General features: G+C 40.7%; 1 protein-coding gene across 1 annotated transcript; it reads left to right on the top strand.

Moving 5' to 3' along the window:
* The first annotated feature begins 1,838 nt into the window (after positions 1-1,838).
* On the top strand, positions 1,839-21,323 carry cdh24a (cadherin 24, type 2a). The gene is made up of 13 exons (XM_077607618.1): positions 1,839-2,138; positions 6,689-6,983; positions 7,050-7,169; positions 8,181-8,348; positions 10,501-10,682; positions 13,321-13,577; positions 13,661-13,797; positions 14,726-14,847; positions 14,913-15,030; positions 15,884-16,195; positions 17,159-17,345; positions 18,543-18,885; positions 20,207-21,323. Exons 1-13 carry the CDS (start codon positions 1,920-1,922, stop codon positions 20,801-20,803), a joined length of 3,057 nt encoding a protein of 1,018 aa, XP_077463744.1. The 5' UTR covers positions 1,839-1,919; the 3' UTR covers positions 20,804-21,323.
* Positions 21,324-22,414: the final 1,091 nt, after the last annotated feature.

Genomic DNA, 22,414 nt, shown 5'->3' with positions numbered 1-22,414 from the left:
ACTCATCATTTACTTTCCGGGCCGCACAAAATGATGCGGCGGGCCAGATTTGGCCCCCGGGCCGCCACTTTGACACATGTGATCTAAATTGTCACAAGCTATGATTGGTTGTCTTTTGTGTCCTTATGCCCTGCCATTGGCTGGCATCTAATTCAGGATGTCCTCCGCATGGTGCCCGCCCGGGATAGGCTCCGGCACCCCCCGCGAATATATATATATATATATATATATATATATATAAATAGATATACATAGTATACATATATGTATGGTGTTGGATATGTGATTTTTGACACAAACGTGACGGGTGGGCGGGCTTTACGGGATGTGCGTCCTCATTGGTTAAGAAGATTTCTGCTCTGTTTGGCCCCGCTTGTCGTTTCCAGTACTTCTTCTTTTTTTTTACTACATTTATGACGATACTCACACCGAAGGGAGTTAGCCCCATGTCCATAAAACTGACATCTGATTTTTTATTTATTTTTATTTAGTGCAGGCAGATATGCAAGGCCATTCCCGCCACTATAAAAAAAAAGTATGAAAACTTTCAACAACCATTTCCACCAGTGGATTTTTTTTTTAATTGCACAATCTTTTTTTGCCAGTTAAAAAAAGCAATTTTTTTTTACTTCTCACTGCCGCTCATCATTTCTGCCACTGGTGGCGCCAAACAGGGCCGTAAACCCGCGATAGCTTCCGACTATCTCCTTGACCAATGAGGACGCACGTCCCATAAAGTCCGCCCACTCGAGAATTTTGTGTCCAAAATCGTAAACGCCATCAAAAGAGAGGCAGCGACCATTTTTTTACCGAGCGTAACGCTGAAAGTTAGCTAATTAGCATGCTAATTTCCAGTGAACATTTCAAAATAAAAGCATGTCATGATGCAGATGTCAGCAGATACTCACACATAGTTGACCTTTGACACTAAAATAGCTTTGAAATGACTTTGATTGATGAAAAATCGGGAAATAACTTGCTTTGCTAACATGCATGTTTTGATGGCATCCATTTTGGCTCAATAAGAGAACCAAAATGGTGTTGGTTTCGCAACTATTTCCTATTCTACTACCCTAAACTTTCTTTGAAATGACGCATGATGCTTTATTATCTTCTATTTAGCTTTTGTTATTTATTAAATGACAAAATCGGGAAATAACTTGCATGCACAATTTGATGGCATCCATTTTGGCTCAAAAAGAGAACCAAAATGGTGTTGGTTTCGCAACTATTTCCTATTCTACTACCCTAAACTATCTTTGAAATGATGCATGATGCTTTATTATCTTCTATTTAGCTTTTGTTATTTATTAAATAACAAAATCGGGAAATAACTTGCATGCACGTTTTGATGGCATCCATTTTGGCTCAAAAAGCGAACCAAAATGGTGTTGGTTTCGCAACTATTTCCTATTCTACTACCCTAAGCTATCTTTGAAATGGTGCGTGATGCTTTATTGTTTTCTATTTAGTTTTTGTTATATATAAAAAAATGAATAACAAGTTTTTTATTGTCACAAATCCTCACAAGGATGGCTGGCAGGGGGTGCCGGAGCCTATCCCAACCAGAGACAAACAACTACTCACTCGTGGCTAGGGACAAGTTAGCATCCAATTAGCCTAGCATGCATGTTTTTAGGATGTGGGGGGAAGTGGAGTACCCATAGAAAACCTACGCAAGCCCAGAAGAACATGCATACACACAGGGATCGAACCCTCAACCCCAGAATCGCGAGCCTAACGCTTAACATCACCCGTCAATATTTCTGAATGTGGGTAATTTGAGCGTATCTGAACCAGAGCTTTAACTAAATACCCAATTTGTTTCCCTTTCAGAATACCCACGAACGGCATGGAGAGGACGACGACGGCGGCCACGGACGTCCAAGTTGCGCCGCGCGTCCGTTGAAATCCCAACCATGAGACGCCTGGTCGTCCTTCTCCTTTTTTGCGGCGTGGCCTCGCGGGACGCGGCGGTAAAGCCGCCTTTCCAAGGACTGAGCGTGCCAGGGAGCTCCGCCCATCCACGGCTCCACTCCGGGATGGCTCCGCCTTCTCGGCGCAAGAGGAGCTGGCTGTGGAACCAGTTCTTCGTCATCGAGGAGTACCGAGGACCCGAACCCGTGCTCATTGGACGGGTAAGTCCAATTTAAGACAACCAATGGAAAAGATGACAAATCTTCCGTCTTTTACTAGTGTTAAATACGCAGTATATATATATATATATATATATATATATATATATATATATATATATATATATATATATATATATATATATATATATATATATATATGAAAATATATATTTTAGTCTCGTCATCAAAAATTGAATCCATCAAATATTTACAAAATTAGAAAAATGATTGCGCAAATTCGCAAGCAGCGTTCCCCCAATGACTCTGGCACCCCTCGCGAGCGCACGTGGACAGCACTTGAGTTTCTCACTTGTAGGCGTCCAATCATCCTTCTGCGAATGAGTTTCTCACTTGTAGACGTCCAATCATCCTTCTGCGAATGGGTTTGTCACTTGTAGGTGTCCAATCATCCTTCTGCACTCGACTTTCTCACTTGTAGGCGTCCAATCATCCTTCTGCGAATTAGTTTGTCACTTGTAGGCATCCAATCATCTTTCTGCGAATTAGTTTGTCACTAGTAGGGGTCCAATCATCCTTCTGTGAATGAGTTTGTCACTTGTAGGTGTCCAATCATCCTTCTGGACTTGAGTTTCTCACTTATAGGCGTCCAATCATCCTTCTGTGAATGAGTTTCTCACCAGTAGGCGTCCAACCATCCTTCTGCACTCTAGTTTCTCACCAGTTGGCGTCCAATCATCCTTCGGCGAATGAGTTTCTCACCTGTAGGCGTCCAATCATCCTTCTCCTCACGAGTTTGTCACTTGAAGGTGTCCAATCATCCTTCTGCACTCGAGTTTCTCACTTGTAGGCGTCCAATCATCCTTTTTTGAATATATTCACACACAAAATCTTCAGTATTTTCTCTTCCAAATATTAGTTGTTTTTTTTACTGATTATTATTAGTAGTAGCCCCTTTTTTAAGTTTATCTTCAATTTATTTCTGAATATTTGGAGCCCCCTGGGCGCACAGTTGCCCCCCCCCTAAACCCCCCCACCCAAGTCGTTCCAACTATACAAATCTGTTTTGATAACTTTGCACAAAGATGAAAAATAAAAGCCGCCTCCAAAATGTCTTCCCGCCGTGGCGCCTCCAGATAAGAGTGGAATTGACGTTTTTGTCGCTAAAAAGGGGGGCGTTTTTTTGTTATATTCCGCTTTTGTTTACCGTGCGCTGAAAATGCGTCCTGCCGTCCGTCCTATGCGGCGCATACTCACGTCAAAAAGCCCGTGGGGGGCTTTGCGGAAAAAAACGGAGGCGAGGCGAGGGCGAGCCAGATATGAAAAAAAAACAGATGTATATATTTATATAAATGAAATATCGCTTATCAAGCAAACTGTCGGCTGCGCTATTCTGAATTTTTTTCTTTTTTAATCCGCAACGTTATCCGCCGCTGCAGATGTACTTTGGTTTTATGTTGGACGACGCCCAGTAGGCGCTTTAAAGGCACCGCCGCCATTGACGGATATGGACGTCTAAAAAAAAATCCTTATTTTATTTCGTGGATTTGACATTTTTTTATGTTGGTTTAGTCCTGGAATTTTCTATCAATGTCCTGTTTTAAATAAGGAATAAAGAAATAAATTCAACAGTAAAAATTTACTATATTAGAAAATTGATATCATTAAAATCCTATATTAAAAAAATAAACAAGAATGATATTATTAAAATCAAATGAAAATAAATAAAGGCAAATCAATATTTTTTTTAACAATGTAGAAATGAAATAAAATAAATACTATTGGATGATAGGAATAAGCAAAAATGACAAATGTAAACAAACAAATTAAAAACAAAATAAAATATATACAAATAAAATTATTCAATTAAATGGATGTTTTAGTTAGAAACAAATAAAATATCAAAATAAAATAATGTCATTGGAAATAAAAAAAAATGCTGGATCACATTTTCAATACCAAAATGAAAAAAATTGTATGTAATATTTTTTTAATTATATAAACTGAAATAATTTAAATAAACAAGGCCAAATAAATGCATATAAATGAAAACAAATAGTAAAAATAGTATGTCATATTTTTTTAATTATATAAAAATATTAAATAAACAAGGCCAAATTAATGCATATGAATGAAAACAAATAGTAAAAATTGTATGTAATATTTTTTTAATTATATACAAAATTAAATAAATCAAATAAGCAATGCCAAATAAATGCATATAAATGAAAATAAATCATAAAAATAGTATGTAATTTTTTTTTAATTATATAAAAAACTGTAATAATGTAAATAAACATGGCCAAATAAATGCATATAAATGAAAACAAATAGTAAAAATAGTATGTCATATTTTTTTTATTATATAAAAAAATGAAATAATTCAAATAAACAAGGCCAAATAAATGCATATAAATGTACAAAAAGTACAATAAGTCAAATATTTCAATTAAAATAATTCAATTAAAATAAATAGTGAATAAACGAATGCATAATAAATGGTAAACAAATCAAATCAAAAGCAAACATGATTATAATATATATTTAAAAAAAATCTGGATGCTAACTTGGGTCTATCTATATGAGGCCATTGGTTGCCCACCAATTCGGGGCATCCCCCACCTGGTGCCCGTAGTTCGCCGGGCTAGGCTCCGGCACCCCCCGCGACCTTTCCGAGGGTAAGCAATCCGTAAAAATGGCCGAAGGAGCTTTTTGAAGGACTTCCCGTATGACTGTCTGGTAAATATGCGGAGGGAGGCTCGTGAGTAAGCCTGGTGAGATTAGGAGGAGCGCACGCGGCCCCCGGGGCGGAAGGACGGCCGAACGGCCGAGGATCCCGGTCGGAACGCTGACTAATCTCGTGGCACGCGCTCCACCGAGCCCGGCGACCCACGCAATTTATTTCCTTATTATAATAGCTTGCTCAGAATGAAAAATACTCATCCAGTGTGGAATTTCAATTACAAATATTGATATATTTTTCATTTTCTGAACCTCGCCTTGATAACCAAAGTCACCTGGGAGACGCTCCAGCACCCCCATGACTCTTATATGAGGATAAAGTAGTTGAGAAAATGAACAAATATATATATATATATATATATATATGTATATATATATATATATATATGTATATATGTATGTATGTATATATGTTTATATATATATGTATATATACATATGTATGTGTATATATATATATATGTATATATATGTATATATACATATATATATATATATATATATATGTATATATATATATGTATATATATGTATATATGTATGTATGTATATATATATATATATATATATATATATATATATATATATATGTATATATATACATGTATGTATGTGTATATATGTGTATATATATATATATATATATATATATATATATATATATATATGTATATATGTATATATGTGTATATATATATGTATATATGTATGTATATATGTATTTATATATATGTATGTATGTATATATACATATATATATATATATATATATATATATATGTATGTATATATACATATATATATATATATATATATGTATGTATATATATACATATATGTATATATATACATACATATACATACATATATATGTATATATGTATGTATATATATACATATATATATATATATGTATGTATATGTATGTATATATATATATATATATATATACATATATATATATATACATATACATACATATATATATATATAGTTTGTTGTTGGATGTTTTCAAGCGTGCGCGTTAACGAGCGCTCGTTAGCACCTGGCGTCGTGGCTTCGTTAATTGGCCGACCGAGCACGTCACGCAATCGCGCTTTCCGTGCGCTAAAAGATCCACATCGTGATAATCGCTGTGATTATGTCATACATTTTGATTTTTTTTTAATGTGTCAAACTGGGAGGCGGGGGGCTGGAATTGCTCCGCCCCTTTAGTGTGCGTAGCGGCCCTCCAAAGTAAATAAAAGCATTCAATTCAATCAAATTAATTTCACCAAGCGCTCTAGAAAATAAAAACTTTTTGTCATAATAACAGAATCAAATTAAAAACTGAAATAATAAAAAATACATCTTAAAAAAATTAAAAAATGTCTTAAAGGATGTTTAGCATTCGACATAAAAAAGTTATTTAAAAAAAAAAAGCATTTCAGCATGTTCCTCCATCTACTTCCCGTTGTTGATTGCCTCCAGCACCCCCCGCGACCCTCGTGAACATCAGCGCTACACAAAATAAAGTAAATAAATAAATTCAACTTTTTTTGGTGGCTCAGTAAAATGTCATGTGGGATTTGAGCTGCGAAACAGTGCCCTCGTGCGTCCGGACAAAAAATACTACGTTTTATAACGCAGTTATTTCGGCAGTCCGCAAGTTGCTGCCTACTAGTGGATGGGAGTGGAAATGCAGACACCTGTTGTTTATTCCCACACTCGCAAAAATGAATTCAGAGGCATTTCGATATGAGAATGGTGCAATATAATATCGCGATATATGTTTTTATTATATTTTCATTTATATTTGTAAGCATTTTTTTTACGTGAAAGTAACGCACGCCACGTTTGGCGCCCGTCAGCTGCACACGGACATGGACCGGGGCGACGGGAGGACCGAGTACACGCTGGAGGGCGAAGGAGTGGGCTCGGTGTTCGTCATCGACGGCCGCACGGGAAACATCCACGTGACCAAGTCCCTGGACCGCGAGGAGAAGGAGCAGTACCGGCTGACGGCCACCGCCACCGACAGGCGCACGGGCCGCGCGCTGGAGCCGTCCTCGCAGTTCGTCATCCGCGTGCAGGACATCAACGACAACCCGCCCGTCTTCCCCGTCGAGCCCCACGTGGCCACCGTGCCGGAAATGGCCGACATAGGTGGGCGCTCGTTAATTTGTCGTAGCGACGCGTGGGATTCGCGTGACCTCTGACCTTCCGCCGCAGGCACGTCGGTCATCCAGGTGACGGCCAGGGACGCCGACGACCCCGCGTACGGGGTCAGCGCCCAGCTTGTCTACGCCATCACCGAAGGACACGATTATTTCTCCGTCGATCCTCAGACAGGTTGGTGGAGAAAAACCCTAAAAAAAAACAGCCCCTACGAAAATGGATATTTTTATTGCGCTTCCTTTTTATTTTGGGTCATTTTTGGGTCACTTCCTGATAATTTTGGTGAATTTCCTGTGGTTTTTGAGCAGAGAGATGTGGGGGAAATTAAACAAATTGAGATAATTTTTGTCAAATTGTTGTTGAAATTGCACTTTTTTGCCAAAAACTGAATACATATATTTTTGGCTCATTTTTGAGTCACATATGGGGTCACTTCCTGTCAATTTTGGTTGACTTCCTTAAATAAATTTGGATATTTTTGCTCAAATGTTGTTGAAATTCCACTTTTTGGCAAAAATTGAATACACATATTTTTGGGTTATTTTTGAGTCAGGTATGGGGTCACTTCCTGTTAGTTTTGGTGAACTTCCTGTGGTTTTTGAGCAGAGAGATGTGGGTTAAATTAAACAAATTGAGATAATTTTCGACAAATTGTTGAAATTGCACTTTTTTGACAAAAACTGAATACATATATTTTTGAGAGAGATGGGGGGGTAAAATTAAATAAATAGACATCATTTTCGTCAAATTGTTGTTGAAATGTTACTTTTTGGTAAAAACTGAATACATATATTTTTGGGTCATTTTTCAGTCACATGGGGTCACTTACTGTCAATTTTGGTTCACTTCCTTAAATAAATTGGGATATTTTTGCTCAAAAGTTGTTGAAATTCCACTTTTTTGGCAAAAAATGAATACATATATTTTTGGGTCATTTTTGAGTCACGTATGGGGTCACTTGGAGGTGTTTTTGGTTCACTTCCTGTAGTTTTTGAGGAAATAAATAAGGATATTTTTTATCAAATTGTTGTTGGACTTGCACTCTTTTGGCAAAAACTATACAACTTTTAGGGTTTTTATTTCCTGAAATTTTTGGTGAATGGCCTAAAAAAAAATAAAAAATACAGAGCGTGTCACCACAAGAGGGCGAATTTTGACGTTGTTGGTCCATCTTTTTGCCTTCAGGCGTCCTGCGGACGGCCATGCCCAGCATGGATCGCGAGACCCAGGAGGAATACGTGGTGGTGCTCCAGGCCCGAGACATGGGGGGCCACCTGGGGGGCCTCTCCGGGACCACCACCGTCACCGTCAGACTCAGCGACGTCAACGACAACCCGCCACACTTTAGACGCAGTAAGTCCCGCCCTCTTTTCCTTCCTCAGGCTTTTTAGATCAGATTACAATTAGACCAGGGGTGTCAGACTCGGGTTGGTTCGTGGGCCACATTAACGTCAACTTGATTTCATGCGGGCCGAACCATTTTACATATAATATTTAGATTTTTTGTTTTATAAATGGATTAAAAGCCCTGAATATTCATTTTTTATAGATCTAAAACAATGTTTATTTTAGCTTGTTTTAAAATATATTTTTAAATTTTACAAAATGATTTTTGAACTAAAAACACATTAAAAATGATTAAAAAATGACAATGATTGCTTTAAAAGGGGGAAAATCAGGAAATTGTATATACATCTATACTCTTCATTTAAATTTGATCCTAAAACAGAAAGTCGGCACTCATCATTGACTTTTCCGGGCCGCACAAAATGATGCGGCGGGCCAGATTTGGCCCCCGGGCCGCCACTTTGACACATGTGAATTAGACGGTTAGCCCGTTATAGCGCATGTGTCAAAGCTGAAGATATTGTTTTTACACAAAAAGTCATTTTTTGTGAAACCCTCGATTGTTTTTATACGTTACCATCAACTGAGGGGGGTGCTTGAAATGAGCAAGACAGTAAAAATAATGGAAAAAGATCATAATTTCACATATAAATTGGCCGAACTTGTAAAAAAATAATAAACAATTGCGACTTATACTCCGGAAATTACGGTATTTTTGTCCTCGTGTGGGTGACACGGTGGTGGAGTGGTTAGCATGTGGGCCTCGCCGTTCTTGGGTCCCGGGTTCGATCCCTGGTTGGTCTTCACTGTGTGCATGTTCTCCTCGGGCTTGCGTGGCTTTTCTCCGGGTACTCCGCTTTCCTCCCACACCCCAAAAACATGCATGCTAGGCTAATTTAGCACTCTAAATTATCCCTAGCTATGAGTAATTGGTTCTAGTTTACATTTAACACGCTATCGGGCTCCTCCCAGCACAGTAGGATTGGACGCCGATACCCGTCAAGAATGATTTGATAACCGGCACCCATCCCTCCGTCTTTCCGCGCTATTAATTTTTCATGTTAAAGTTGAGAACGCCGCGCTCGGATGGGACGCCAAGCGACGAGCGGGTGGGCGTCCGGTCGTACGGCGACTGGCGTTTGTCCGCACGCGGTAAATCATCCCCCCAGGGCGGCCCCCCGACCGTCCGTCACGGCGTTTAAAGCCCTCGCCGTGATGTATTACCGGCCCGTACGTGGCTTTATAGAAGCTCTTTAATATTAACACGGTGGCGGTGGCGGCATGTTATTTATTTGCTTTTAATGGGGAATGGCGCTCAGCCACCCGTGGCGTCCTTTAAAGGCGTCCGAGCCGAACCGAGACCAAATGAGGGTCATTCATTTCTCCCCGGGGGGATCATTAAAGCAAATGATCGCTTTTGGGATGTCGTTTCAACGTGGAAGGTGTTTTTTTTTAAAAATAATAATAATTTAGGCCTGTTGTTTTTCTTTTTAAATGTTTTAAATTATAGTGTGGTGGAGTAGTGGATAGCAGATTTCGGTTTGACTTGATTTATTTAATAAAGGGACAGTACATACCTCTACTTACGAAATTAGTTGGTTCCAGAACTTTTTTTTGTAACTTGAAACATTTCTACTTGGAGGCATTTGTAAGTAGAGGTATAACTGTATTATTTCTTATGTTTTCATTAAAAAGGAGATGGAGTAGATATTTCATTTTTATTTTGTCGTTTATGTTCAAAAAGTAAGCAGTTTTGGGTGTTTTTTTCATGTTTAGGTGTTAAAAAATATTGTTGGATTAAAAAAGAGGGACAAAATTTAATATTGTTTAAAATATTATTTCAATATTTATCTATTTTTTTAAAAGGGGAAGGGGAAAAACATTTTTTTTCTTATTATTTTTTAATCATTTAGAAATATTTTATTTGTATTTACATTAAGGTGGAAAAGAGCAAATATTTCCTTTTTTATTATTTTTTAACATTTCTCTAGTAAAAATGAAAAGAGAGTAAATACATTTTCAAAATAGGAAATATCCAGCTTTATTCATTGTTATTTTGTTCAATTTTTACAAATTTGCTTTTTTAAGTAAAAAAATAACTGGATGAAATTCAAATTCAATTTTTTAAAGAAGTTTCAATTTTTTGTCACTTTGGCAGGCGCGTGGTCGTTTTCCGTGTCGGAGCTGGCCGCCCCCGGCGTGGAAGTGGGTCGCCTCACGGCCACGGACGCCGACGTGGGCGACAACGCGCTGCTGGAGTTCGCCATCATGGACGCCGAGGAGGCGCAGACGTTCAACGTCAGCGCCAGGGAGCGAGAAGCCATCATCGTGCTCAACAAAGTCAGTCATTTTTCATTTTTACATTCAATTTTTTGACTCCGCCCCTATCCAATGTGTGTGGCTCCATTTTTTTAGCTAGCTCTACAATGTCTTCTGTGTCTGTCTTGCTACTGCAATCAAGGAAATTTCCCAAATACGGGATGAAATTAAATTCTAATCTAATCTAATACCTCGTAGAAACTCTTGTTAACATCTGCTAGCTAGCTACCTACCTATCGCCTCTCTAGAAAGCTAGATGATCATCAATTCTGGTTGTGATGTCACAACCAGGGACCAGTTTAGGGTGTAGTCCTTTTGCCCGGACAGCTGGGATAGGCTTTAGCACCCCCGTGACCCTGACAAGGACGAGCGGCATGCAAAATAATGGATATTTCTGCATTATTTCAAGTGGAAAACTACACAAACAATATATTTAAAGGCAGATTTGAGTGCCAAATTTGATTTCTACATGTAAAAATTGCATTAGTGCATTTTTAATTTTTTTTTTGATAGAATTATGGTACTTTTTATTGTGATTTTTCTGTTATTCGCGGAAAATAGCGAGTAAAAGAGCGACACGGCTATCCTGTTTGCTAACGTTTATTTATACGGAAATTCTACTTTGACAGATCTTATTTTAGGCATTTTTGGTCAATCTTTATATCATAAAACATATGGAAAATAATGTTCCCCCTATGAAAATGTGTGGAAACAAGCAGTCGTAAAAAATACACAAACCACTCCAATGTTTTTTCCTTAATTGCCAAAAAGCATCGTTACGAAGAAGAGAAAAAAATCCAGAGTGATGTTTAATGCTTTAAACGTTTGCCTTCATTCTGTCTGCAATGTGCTCTCAATAATGTATGAAATTAGCCGCAAATGGTGTTTTTGGAGCTCCAGATCTTAACGACGTCCGCAGATAACGACCGCACAGCTAATCTCAAATTAAGTGTGTAAAACTGCTCCCAAATGAGAAAGAATCCAGCTCATTAGAGGCAGAGGCATGCATCCATTGGAAAGAAAGCGCAAATAAAGATAAAAATATCCGCATAACTGAAGGAAAGGTGATTGGACACCACTGAATTGGACGTGTATCATTGTTCATGGGACAGAAAGACTTAATCGATAGAATCATTAATTATGTAAATAATGGGTAGCTGTAGCATTAATAGTTTAATATAGTATAGCCTAGCATAGTATTGTATATAACATTATGGATTAGTATAGCATAGTATGGCTGGCATTAGTATGGTATTAGCTTAGCATTTGTATAGTGTTAGCATAGCATTGTATAGCAATCGTATAGTATTAGCATAGCATTTTTATAGTACTATCTTAGCATTAGTATAGCTTAGTATAGTATTAGCATAGCATTTTTATAGTACTATCTTAGCATTAGTATAGCTTAGTATAGTATTAGTATAGTATTAGAATAGTATTAGCATAGCATTAGTATAGTATACATATAGCATAGTATAGCATAGCATTAGTATAGTATAGCATAGCATTAGCATAGTATAGCATTAGTATTGTATTAGTATAGGATAGTATAGCATTAGTATGGTATTAGCATAGCATTTGTATAGTATTAGCATAGCATTAGTATTGTATTAGTATAGGATAGTATAGCATTAGTATGGTATTAGCATAGCATTTGTATAGTATTAGCATAGCATTAGTATTGTATAGTATAGCATAGCATTAGTATAATATTAGTATAGTATTAGCATAGCATTTTTTATAGTATTAGCATAGTATTAATATAGAATTAGCATAGCATTAGTATAGTATATGTATAGCATAGTATAGCATAGTATAGCATAGTATAGCATAGCATTAGTATAGCATAGCATTAGCATAGTATAGCATTAGTATAATATTATAATAGTATTAGCATAGCATTAGTATTGTATTAGTATAGCATAGTATAGCATTAGTATAGTATTATAATAGTATTAGCATAGCATTAGTATAGTATTATAATTGTATTAGCATAGCATTAGCATTGTATTAGTATAGCATAGCATTGGTATAGTATTAGTATTAGCATAGCATTGTATTAGTATAGCATAGCATTGGTATAGTATTAGTATTAGCATAGCATTGTATAGCATTTGTATAGTATTAGCATAGCATTGGTATAGTATTAGTATAGCATAGCATTAGTATTGTATTAGTATAGCGTAGTATGGCATAATTATAGTATTAGCATAGCATTTGTATAGTATTAGCATAGCATTAGTATAATATTAGTATGGTATTAGCATAGCATTTGTATAGTATTAGAATAGTATTAGCATAGCATTAGTATTGTATTAGCACAGCAAATTATAGCATTAGTATAGATTAGCATAGTATTAGTATAGCATTAGTATGGTATTAGCATAGCATTTGTATAGTATTAGCATAGCATTGTATAGCATTAGTATAGTATTAGCATAGCATTAGTATTGTATTAGTATAGTATAGTTTTAGTATAGCCTTAGTATAGTATTAGTATAGCATTTGTATAGTATTAGTGAGCGTACGGTATTTAGTGACGAACTAGTTTAAAGTCAGTGCAGAAGGATGATTGGACACCACACGATTGGACGTCAATCACCGTCGATGGCAGGTGAAGCGTCCAAAGCATTTGAGCCTTTGACAATGTCCTCCACAGCTGCTGGACTACGAGAGCCGAAATTCCTACTCCTTCACGGTGGAGGTGGCCAACCCCCTGGTGGACCCCCGTTACCTGAAACTGGGTCCCTTCAAGGACCAGGCCATGGTCCGGGTCATGGTCCTGAACGCCGACGAGCCGCCCCGCTTCTCCCAGGCCCGCTACCACCTGGACGTGTCGGAAAACTGCCCGCCCGTCTGCTCGGTGGGCCGCGTGCACGCCGTGGACCCCGACACGGGACGAAGCGGCGACATTCGGTTTGCGGGGGCGCCGTGGACAGCTGTTGGTCGCGGTCTCCATGCGTGCTCACCCCTCTTTTTTAACCCCCCGCTCGCCGCAGGTACTCCATCGACCCCCGGTCGGACCCCGAAGCACTTTTCCGCATCGCCTCCGACACGGGATTCATCAGCACGGTGATGGAGCTGGACCGCGAGCGCGAGCAGTGGCACAACCTCACCGTGGTCGCCACGCAGAGAGGTGCGTGTGGCGGGGAACGCCAGAGGGAGTTCAGGGTAACTAGAGTCTAAAAAAAAAACGCAACTTATAGTCCGGAAAATCCGGTATAAACATTTTGGAATATCCTCATACATTTATAGATGATTTTACTATATCTTTACTTGCATTGGCAGCTATAGACATTAAAATGCTTAACCAAAGTAGGAAAAAAAATACAGTTTATAGTCCAGAAAATACGGTATGCAAATTTTGGAATATCCTCATACTTTTAGATTATTTTACTATATCTTTACTTGCATTGACAGCTATAGACATTAAATCCATTTCAACATCGGACAATCGGATTGGTCGCCTGTCACTGTCAATGGGAGCCAAATAATAAAATTTAAAATACATTTTTAACCCTATCTTTTTTTAAATCCCATATTTATTTTATTTACTTCCAATATCCCTTATTTATTTGGTTATTTGTGTATTTATGGATGTGTTTATTTTTTGGGTTATTTGTTTATTTGAATTGAATTGTATAATATGGATTTATTTATTTATGGGGTTATTTTTTTTAATTAATGGATTTATTTAATTATTGTGTTTATTTATGTATTTATTTAATTATTGTGTTTATTTATGTATTTATTTAATGATTGTGTTTATTTATGTATTTATTTAATGATTGTGTTTATTTATGTATGTATTTAATTATTGTGCTTATTTATGTATTTATTTGTTTTGTGTATTTATTTGGCCATTTGTTTATTCATATATTTATTTATTTTCTTATTTGTTTATTCATATGTTTATTTATTTGGTTATTTATGTATTTATTTGTTTATTTTTTAAATATTTTTTAAAAAACTTTTTTAATGAGTAAGAGTGGAAGTTGGCCCATTGAAAAAGTTTGGACACCCCGAAAATAATGTCATTTTGGTGTTTTCCGTTTGCGTCCCAGACAACCCCGAGCTGGTGTCCAAGGTGGTGGTTGCCATAGAAACGCTGGACCAGAACGACAACGCCCCGGAGTTGGACCGCCACTACGCCACGTCGGTTTGTGACTCCACCCCCCCGGGGCAGGTCGGTTCAACCTTGGTTTTTCGCCGCCGTTGCCTTTTGAGTCACGCGGTGTCCTCGTCCCGCAGGTGGTTCAGGTCTTACGCGCCGTGGACCGAGACCCGGGATGGCAGGACGCGCCGGTCCACTTCAGCATCGTGCCCGAGTCTAGCTCCGCCCTCAACCTCTCCATCAAGGACAGCGGTGGTAAGGATGCCATGCATCGGCCATTTTCAGCTTATAATCAAATATTTATGTATTTATGTAATTTTGTTTGCCTGGTCAGCCTCACAGTTCTAGGGTCGAGGGTTTGATTCCGGGTGGGCCCACACTGTGTGGAGTTTACATGTTCTACCTGCGCTCGTGTGGGTTTTCTCCGGGTTTGCGGAAGTAAAAATAATTATTCATTCATTTTCGAGACCGCTTATCTTCACTAGGGTCGCGGGGGTGCTGGAGCCTATTCCAGATAACTACAGGCATCCGGCAGGGTACACCCTGGACACACAATCGCAGAGCACAAGGAGACAAACAACCAATCAGGGACAATTTAGCATACAATTTGCCTAGCATGCATGTTTTCGTGTTGTGGAAGGAAACTGGAGCACCCGGAAAAAAAACACGCAAGCTAGGGGAGAACACACAGGAAGGCCCGGACATGGAATGGAACCCTCGAACCCCAGAACCGTGAGCTAGAAACAAGTTAGCATACAGTTAGCCTAGCATGCATGTTTGGGTGATGTGGGAGGGAACTGGAGCACCCAGAAAAAAACCCACGCAAGCTAGAGGAGAACACACAGGAAGGCCCAGACCTGGAATGGAACCCTCGACCCCCAGAACCGTGAGCTAGAAACAAGTTAGCATACAATTAGCCTAGCATGCATGTTTTGGGGGTGTGGGAAGAAACCGGAGTACCTGGAAAAAACCCACACTCAACCAGTGATGAGCTGGGATCGAACCCTGTACCCCCGAACCGTGAGACTGCCACGCTAACCACTCGATGCCGGCCCGCTTTGAGACTTTTTTTTCCCATTTCCCCCTTTAAAACGGCGGCTTTCCTCAGGGTCCACGGCCAGCCTGGTGCTCCGCTCGCCCTTGGAGGCGGCGCCGGGCTACTCGTCCGCTCTGGTCAGCCTCCACGTTCCCGTGGTCCTGCGAGACGGCGCCTCGGGCCTGGCCAACACGGCCACCGTCACCGTCACCGTCTGCCCGTGCCTGCGCGGCGGCATGCGGACGGAGGAGCGCGGCCCCCGCGCGCGGGGCCGGCGCTGGGAACGCCGTGCCGCCTGCCGCCCGGCGCCCACCGCGTCGCCCTCCGTGGTCTTCACGCTGGTTATGCTGATGGCGGCGCTGGCCTGCGTCACCACTTTGTTGGGTGAGTCCGCCCTTTCCCATTTTAACTTATTTGCATGCCAAAGTCGGGGGGTGCTGGAGCTGAATTGGTTGCCAACCCATCGCAGGGCGCAAGGAGACAAACAACAAATCGCTCATAGCTAGGAATAAGTTACCATACAATTAGCCTAGCATGCATATTTTTGGGCTGTGGGGTTTTTGGGGTCATTCCCAGGTCACATCCTTTATATTTTTGATTTGGCAGGATTTCCAAGTCACTTCCTGTTCATTTTTGGGTCATTTCCGGGTCACATCCTTTATATTTTTGATTTGGCGGGATTTTCAAGTCACTTCCTGTTCATTTTTGGGTCATTTCCGGGTCACATCCTTTATATTTTTGATTTGGCGGGATTTCCAAGTCACTTCCTGTTCATTTTTGGGTCATTTCCTGTTAATTTGGGCGCATTTCCATGTCACTTCCTGTTGATTTTGGTTGACTACATGGAAAATTGGCGTCATTCTTGGCTCACTTTACGTTAGCATACAATTAGCCTAGCTTGCATGTTTTTGGGCTGTTTTTTGGGGGGTCATTTCCTGTTAATTTGGGCGCATTTCCATGTCACTTCCTGTTGATTTTGGTTGACTACATGGAAAATTGGCGTCATTCTTGGCTTACTTTACGTTAGCATACAATTAGCCTAGCATGCATGTTTTTCGGCTGTGGGATTTTTTGGGGTCATTTCCTGGTCACATCCTTTATATTTTTGATTTGGCGGTATTTCCAAGTCACTTCCTGTTCATTTTCGGGTCTTTTCCTGTTAATTTGGGTGCATTTCCACATCACTTCCTGTTGATGGCAACATGGCAGCCATATTGGTCAGGTCAATGTAGTATTGACATCACTATCTTATTTCTCCACCTAATTTCATTCGCCGTTAACCCTCCCAGTTCAGATCAATGGGACGTCCACCTTTTGAGTCATGTGACGCTTTCTTTCGCACTCTAGTGGTGTGCGCGCTGTCCCTGTCCATGCGGCGTCAGAAACGCGACGCCCACTCCTCGCCGGACGACGACGACGTGCGGGAGAACATCATCTCCTACGACGATGAGGGAGGAGGCGAGGCCGACACGGCGGCTTTCGACATGGCCGCGCTGCAGAGCATGCACCGAATCCAGCACGCGCAAAGGAACATGTGAGTATCAAACCCGGAATCATGTAGACCACATGTGTCAAAGTGGCGGCCCGGGGGCCAAATCTGGCCCGCTGCATCATTTTGTGCGGCCCGAGAAAGTCAATCATGAGTGCTGACTTTCTGTTTTCTGGATCAAATTCTAATATAGAGTATATATGTATATTTAATTTCCTGATTTTCCCCCTTTTAAATCAATCATTGTCATTTTTTAATCCATTTTTTCTGTGTTTTTAGTTCAAAAATCATTTTGTAAAATCTAAAAATATATTTTAAAAAAAGCTAAAATAAACATTGGTTTGGATCTATAAAAAACGGAATATTCAGGGATTTTAATCCAGTTCTTTTAATCCATTTATTAAAAAAATATCTAAATATTATATCTAAAATGGTCCGGCCCACATAAGCTCGAGTTGACTTTCTGTTTTAGGATCCAATTAAAATGAAGAATATAGATGTATATTATATTTCCTGATTTTCCTCCTTTTAAATCAATAATTGTAATTTTTTTAATCCATTTTTTCTGTGTTTTTAGTTCAAAAATAATTTTGTCAAATCTAAAAATATATAAAAAAATGAATATTCATTCATTGTTTTGTAAGTAGAGCAATACTTTATGATGTATTAAAATGAATAACAAGCATGCAAAAACATGTTCTATTCGTACAATGTAACGAGCAAGCTAACGTTAGCACGCAAACACGTAAACAACTTCAAAATATGAGTTCAAAACAACTTAGCATTACATAAAATATGAGTCATGGATGGATAACAGAGCCTGCTACTGAATTTCATTTGAACTACTTTAAATAAACAATGTTGCTTTAACCACACACAAAAAAACTAATCAAAACAATAACAAAAAAACATGGAGAGTTGTTTTTGGCAGCTAGCCAATGGGAGGGAGGCAAGTGGAATGAATAAAATTGGTCATTTTATCATGACAAAATAACCTTACAAACTAAAAATGGGCAAAATTAATGAAGAAACAAACTTAACGAAGGCGCACACTGAACAAAAATACTGGAACACGGGCTTTAAATACACAGAAAGAGGTTAATGACAATCACAAAAAAGACGAAACATGACCGTACGAATTTTAATTTCAAATTAAAAATACATTTATGCTAGTAAGCTAATAAAATGTAATACTGCTTTTAGGGAAAAACAATGTTATTTTTCCGCTTGTTTTTGGCGCAGATGGTACACGCAGCAGAGCGCCCCGCCCCCCCGGGTCAGGACGTACAGCGTGACCCCCAACCCCCACCCGGGCCCCGAGCCCGAGCGGCGTCCCGGCTCGGCGCCGCTCTACGGGCGGCTGTGCTACGGCGTCCACGCGCTGCCCGTCCTAGCCGACTACTACTTGCAAGCCAACGCCGCCGCGCGGCTCCCCCTGGCGGCCAAGCGGCAGGTGACCGTCCCTCCCACCGTGGTTCGGCGCCCTCCCGAGCCGGGACGGGCGAGGCTGCTGGCGAGCCAAACCCTGAGCCGGTGGATGGCCAGGAGCCAAGATGGCGCCAAGACGGGCCAGGAACCCGATCAGGTAAGGACCGGGAAGTCGCCCGATTGGCTCAGAGACGAGTTGCGTTCAAAACCTCGCCGTTATTCTCCAGCGTGCTAATCCGTCGAACGCATTTCCCCTGCCTACCACCAGGCGGACGTCACATTAGGCGCGGCGTTCATTATTTACAGCGTAAAAGTTGACAATATTGCGACTGCACAAGACAGGAAGTTCATAACACGGCTACAAAGTAAAAGTTGAGGATTACTTTTCAAAATAAAGCGCCGTCGGAGTCTGACCACACTTTCCAGAAAAAAAATATATCCGTCTCCTTTTCGAGGCGGAATATGGAGCATTATTAATAATGAATTCCTAATACTCATCATTATTATTGTCATTCATTCAGTTTCTGAACCGCTTATCCTCACAAGGGTGGGTGGCGGGGGGTCCTGGAGTCTATCCCATCAAATTACGGGTACCAGGTGAAGGACACCCTAAATCACAGGTGTCAAAGTGGCGGCCCGGGGGCCAAATCCGGCCCGCTGCATCATTTTGTGTGGGCCGAGAAAGTCAATCATTAGTGGTGACTTTCTGTTTTAGGATCAAATTCAAATGAAGAGTATAGATGTATATTAAATTTCCTGATTTTTCCCATTTTAAATCAATCATTGTCATTTTTAATCCATTTTTCTGTGTTTTTAGCTCAAAAATCATTTTGTAAATTTAAAAAATATATTTAAAAAAATGCTAAAATAAACATTGTTTTTGATCTATAAAAAACTGAATATTCAGGGCTTTTAATCCAGTTTTTTTAATCCATTTATAAAAGAAAAATCTAAATATTATATCTAAAATGGTCCGGCCCACGTGAAATCAAGTTGACGTTAATGCTACCCACGAACCAACCCGAGTCTGACACCCTTGCCCTAAATTACTGGCCAGCCAATCACAGGGCACAATGAGACAAACAACCAATCCCTTATCACTAGTGACAATTTAGCAAAACAATTAGCTTAGCTTGCATGTTTTGGGGATGTGGGTTGAAAGCAGAGCACCTGGAGAAAACCCACGCAAGCCCAAGTAGAACATGCAAACTCTACACAGCAAGGACTCACGTGGGATCGAACACTCGACCCCAGAACTGCGAGACCGACGCGCTAACCACTTTTCCACCGGCCTGCCATGAGACTGTTTTCATCATCATCATCTTACCTTTGTTCCATTCCCCATCTCATCAACGACACCCCTTTTACACTCTAATCCCGCCCCCTAGTGGATGCTCCTCCCCCCCAAAAAATATGCCCCGCCCCCCTCATTTCCCCAAGTTCCATTGAGCGCTGACGTGGTCTCGTTTGTCACGCAGACGGACCCGGCGGATGCCCAGCCCGCCACCAGTCTCAGCAGCTCCGACCCAAGTGGCTCCTCCCACCAGAGCCCCGGCGACTCGTCGTCCAATCGGACGGCAATCGACGCGGGCGCGGCGGACGACACCGACAGCTCGCTCCCCTCGGCGTCCGAGCGGAGCGACCCCGCCCCACCCGCCGCCGCGGACACGTACAGCGTGGTGGGCTCGCTGAACGGGACCCTGCGGCGCCCCCCGCGGGTGGAGGACCTGCTCAACTTCCGTCTGAACCGGGTGACCTCCGACCCCTCGCAGCCGCCGTACGACTCGCTGCGGACTTACGAGTTCGAGGGCCGCGACTCCCGGGCCGAGTCGCTGAGCTCGCTGGAGAGCCAGGACGCCGGGGGCGGGGCCGGGGAAGACCCCGAAGGGGCGGAGCCCGACGCGCCCGGGGGCATGGACGAGCTCAACGTCAAATTCCAGCGTTTGGTGCAGCTCATCCGGGAAAGGAAGAGCGCCAAGGACCGGCAGGGAGGGGAACCTGATCCAAACCCAGACCAGGTTCAAGCGGATCCTCCTCAGACCCGAGAAAAGGAGGTCCAGAAGTGGGACTTTTAAGGAAGAGGACTTCCCTAATCCGGCTTTTAGGACACGCTTGAGGAATTCCGGCCCTGATTTACTAAATTCCACATTTTCCCTAACGGGTTAGGTTCCGTTAGACCCATTAAGGCCCAGGTGTCCATCATACGGCCCGTGGGCCGGAAGTGGCCCGAGAAGTGGTCCTATATGGTCCTCATTCATACTGTGCAGAAAAAATCTAATGCTTTAATGCAAGGGTGTCAAACTTGGGTTGGTTAAGGTCAACTCCATTTCATGTGGGCCGGACCATTTTAGATATAATATTTAGATTTTTTTTTTTTAATTGGATTATAAGAACTGGATCAAAAGCCCTAAATATTCAGTTTTTTTATCGATCTAAAACTGTTTATTTGAACTTTTTTCTTAGTAGGGGAAGACATCTAATAATTATTTGTTTTTAATTTCAAATTGATTTTTTTTTAAATTCAATATTAAAGTGGAAAAACGAAAATATTTTTATTTTTAGATTTTACAAAATTATTTTTGACCTAAAAACACCCGATAGAAAAAATGGATAAAAAAATGCAATTTTTGATTTAAAAAGGGGAAAATCAGGAACTATAATATACATCTATACTCTTCCTTTTAATTTGATCCTAAAACAGAAGGTCGGCACTCATCATTTACTTTCTCGGGCCGCACAAAATGATGCGGCGGACCAGATTTGGCCCCCGGGCCGCCACTTTGACACCTATGCTTTAATGCTTTTTTTGACACCAGAAAAAAACTGAATTTTGAGAGAGAGTGCTTACACTCCTGCACTTTTCTCCATTCCTATTGGTTCATTCAGTGAGCTAACAAGGAGCCTTAAAATGGACAAAAAACACCCGGAAACCACCCGCAAATGCCCCCCAAATCCACAGAAAGCGACAAACAAACATAAAGAAACCTGGCAAGTCACTTAAAATCAATAGGAAACGATCCAAAATTTACAGGAAGTGACCCGGAAGTACCCTGAAATGAGCAAATGACCTCATTGGCTGGTGGATCTTTCCTCACGGAACCCCCCACCCCCCCTCTTCCTAATACGCGGACCCCCACCCACGTACACGGGGGGAACGAAACACCAAAAATATTGTTTTTTGTCACGCTTCAACATTTAGTAAATCAGGAGCCGAAGACGCCCAAAAAAAAATCCCACCCGGATAAAAGATGGCCAGGAAGCGGCTCCGTCACCCCCACCCGGCCCCGCCCCCACAAACCGTCGTCTCACATCCACCGTAATGGCAAATGCACCAAAAAATGTTCGACTTTACACACCGGCTATTTAATAATTCACTCGGGCTTTCATCACCAAACGTATGAAAAATTCACTTTTATTGAAATATTGATTTGAAAGCGTTATTGTGGGAAAAAAAGGTCCTCATTTATTATTCAGCGGAATGCGATATTGGTTATGAATTGGGATGATCTGATTGGTCACTGCCGTGTTCAAATGTCAGAAAATGGACATCCTGGCGTAAACGTTTATTTTGGTTTACGTTGCCGTGGGCGGGGCTTAAACGGCACCTGACGACCAATGTTTTTCTCCCAAAATGCTTTTCTAATCTCTCTGACCTTTGACCTCGTGCCAATTAATATTCAATTTCC

Source organism: Stigmatopora argus, chromosome 8, assembly GCF_051989625.1.
Source record: "Stigmatopora argus isolate UIUO_Sarg chromosome 8, RoL_Sarg_1.0, whole genome shotgun sequence".
In the NCBI taxonomy this organism is placed as follows: Eukaryota; Metazoa; Chordata; class Actinopteri; order Syngnathiformes; family Syngnathidae; genus Stigmatopora; species Stigmatopora argus.
Note: the sequence above shows the minus strand (reverse complement) of the source record. Positions and strands in the feature narration are given on the sequence as shown.

Coding starts and splice junctions, on each gene's coding strand:
- cdh24a (XM_077607618.1), top strand. CDS start 1,920: ATGAGACGCCTGGTCGTCCTTCTCCTTTTTTGCGGCGTGGCCTCGCGG. Junction 6,984..7,049: donor GCCGGAAATGGCCGACATAG/GTGGGCGCTCGT, acceptor CTTCCGCCGCAG/GCACGTCGGTCATCCAGGTG. Junction 18,886..20,206: donor CGGGCCAGGAACCCGATCAG/GTAAGGACCGGG, acceptor TTTGTCACGCAG/ACGGACCCGGCGGATGCCCA.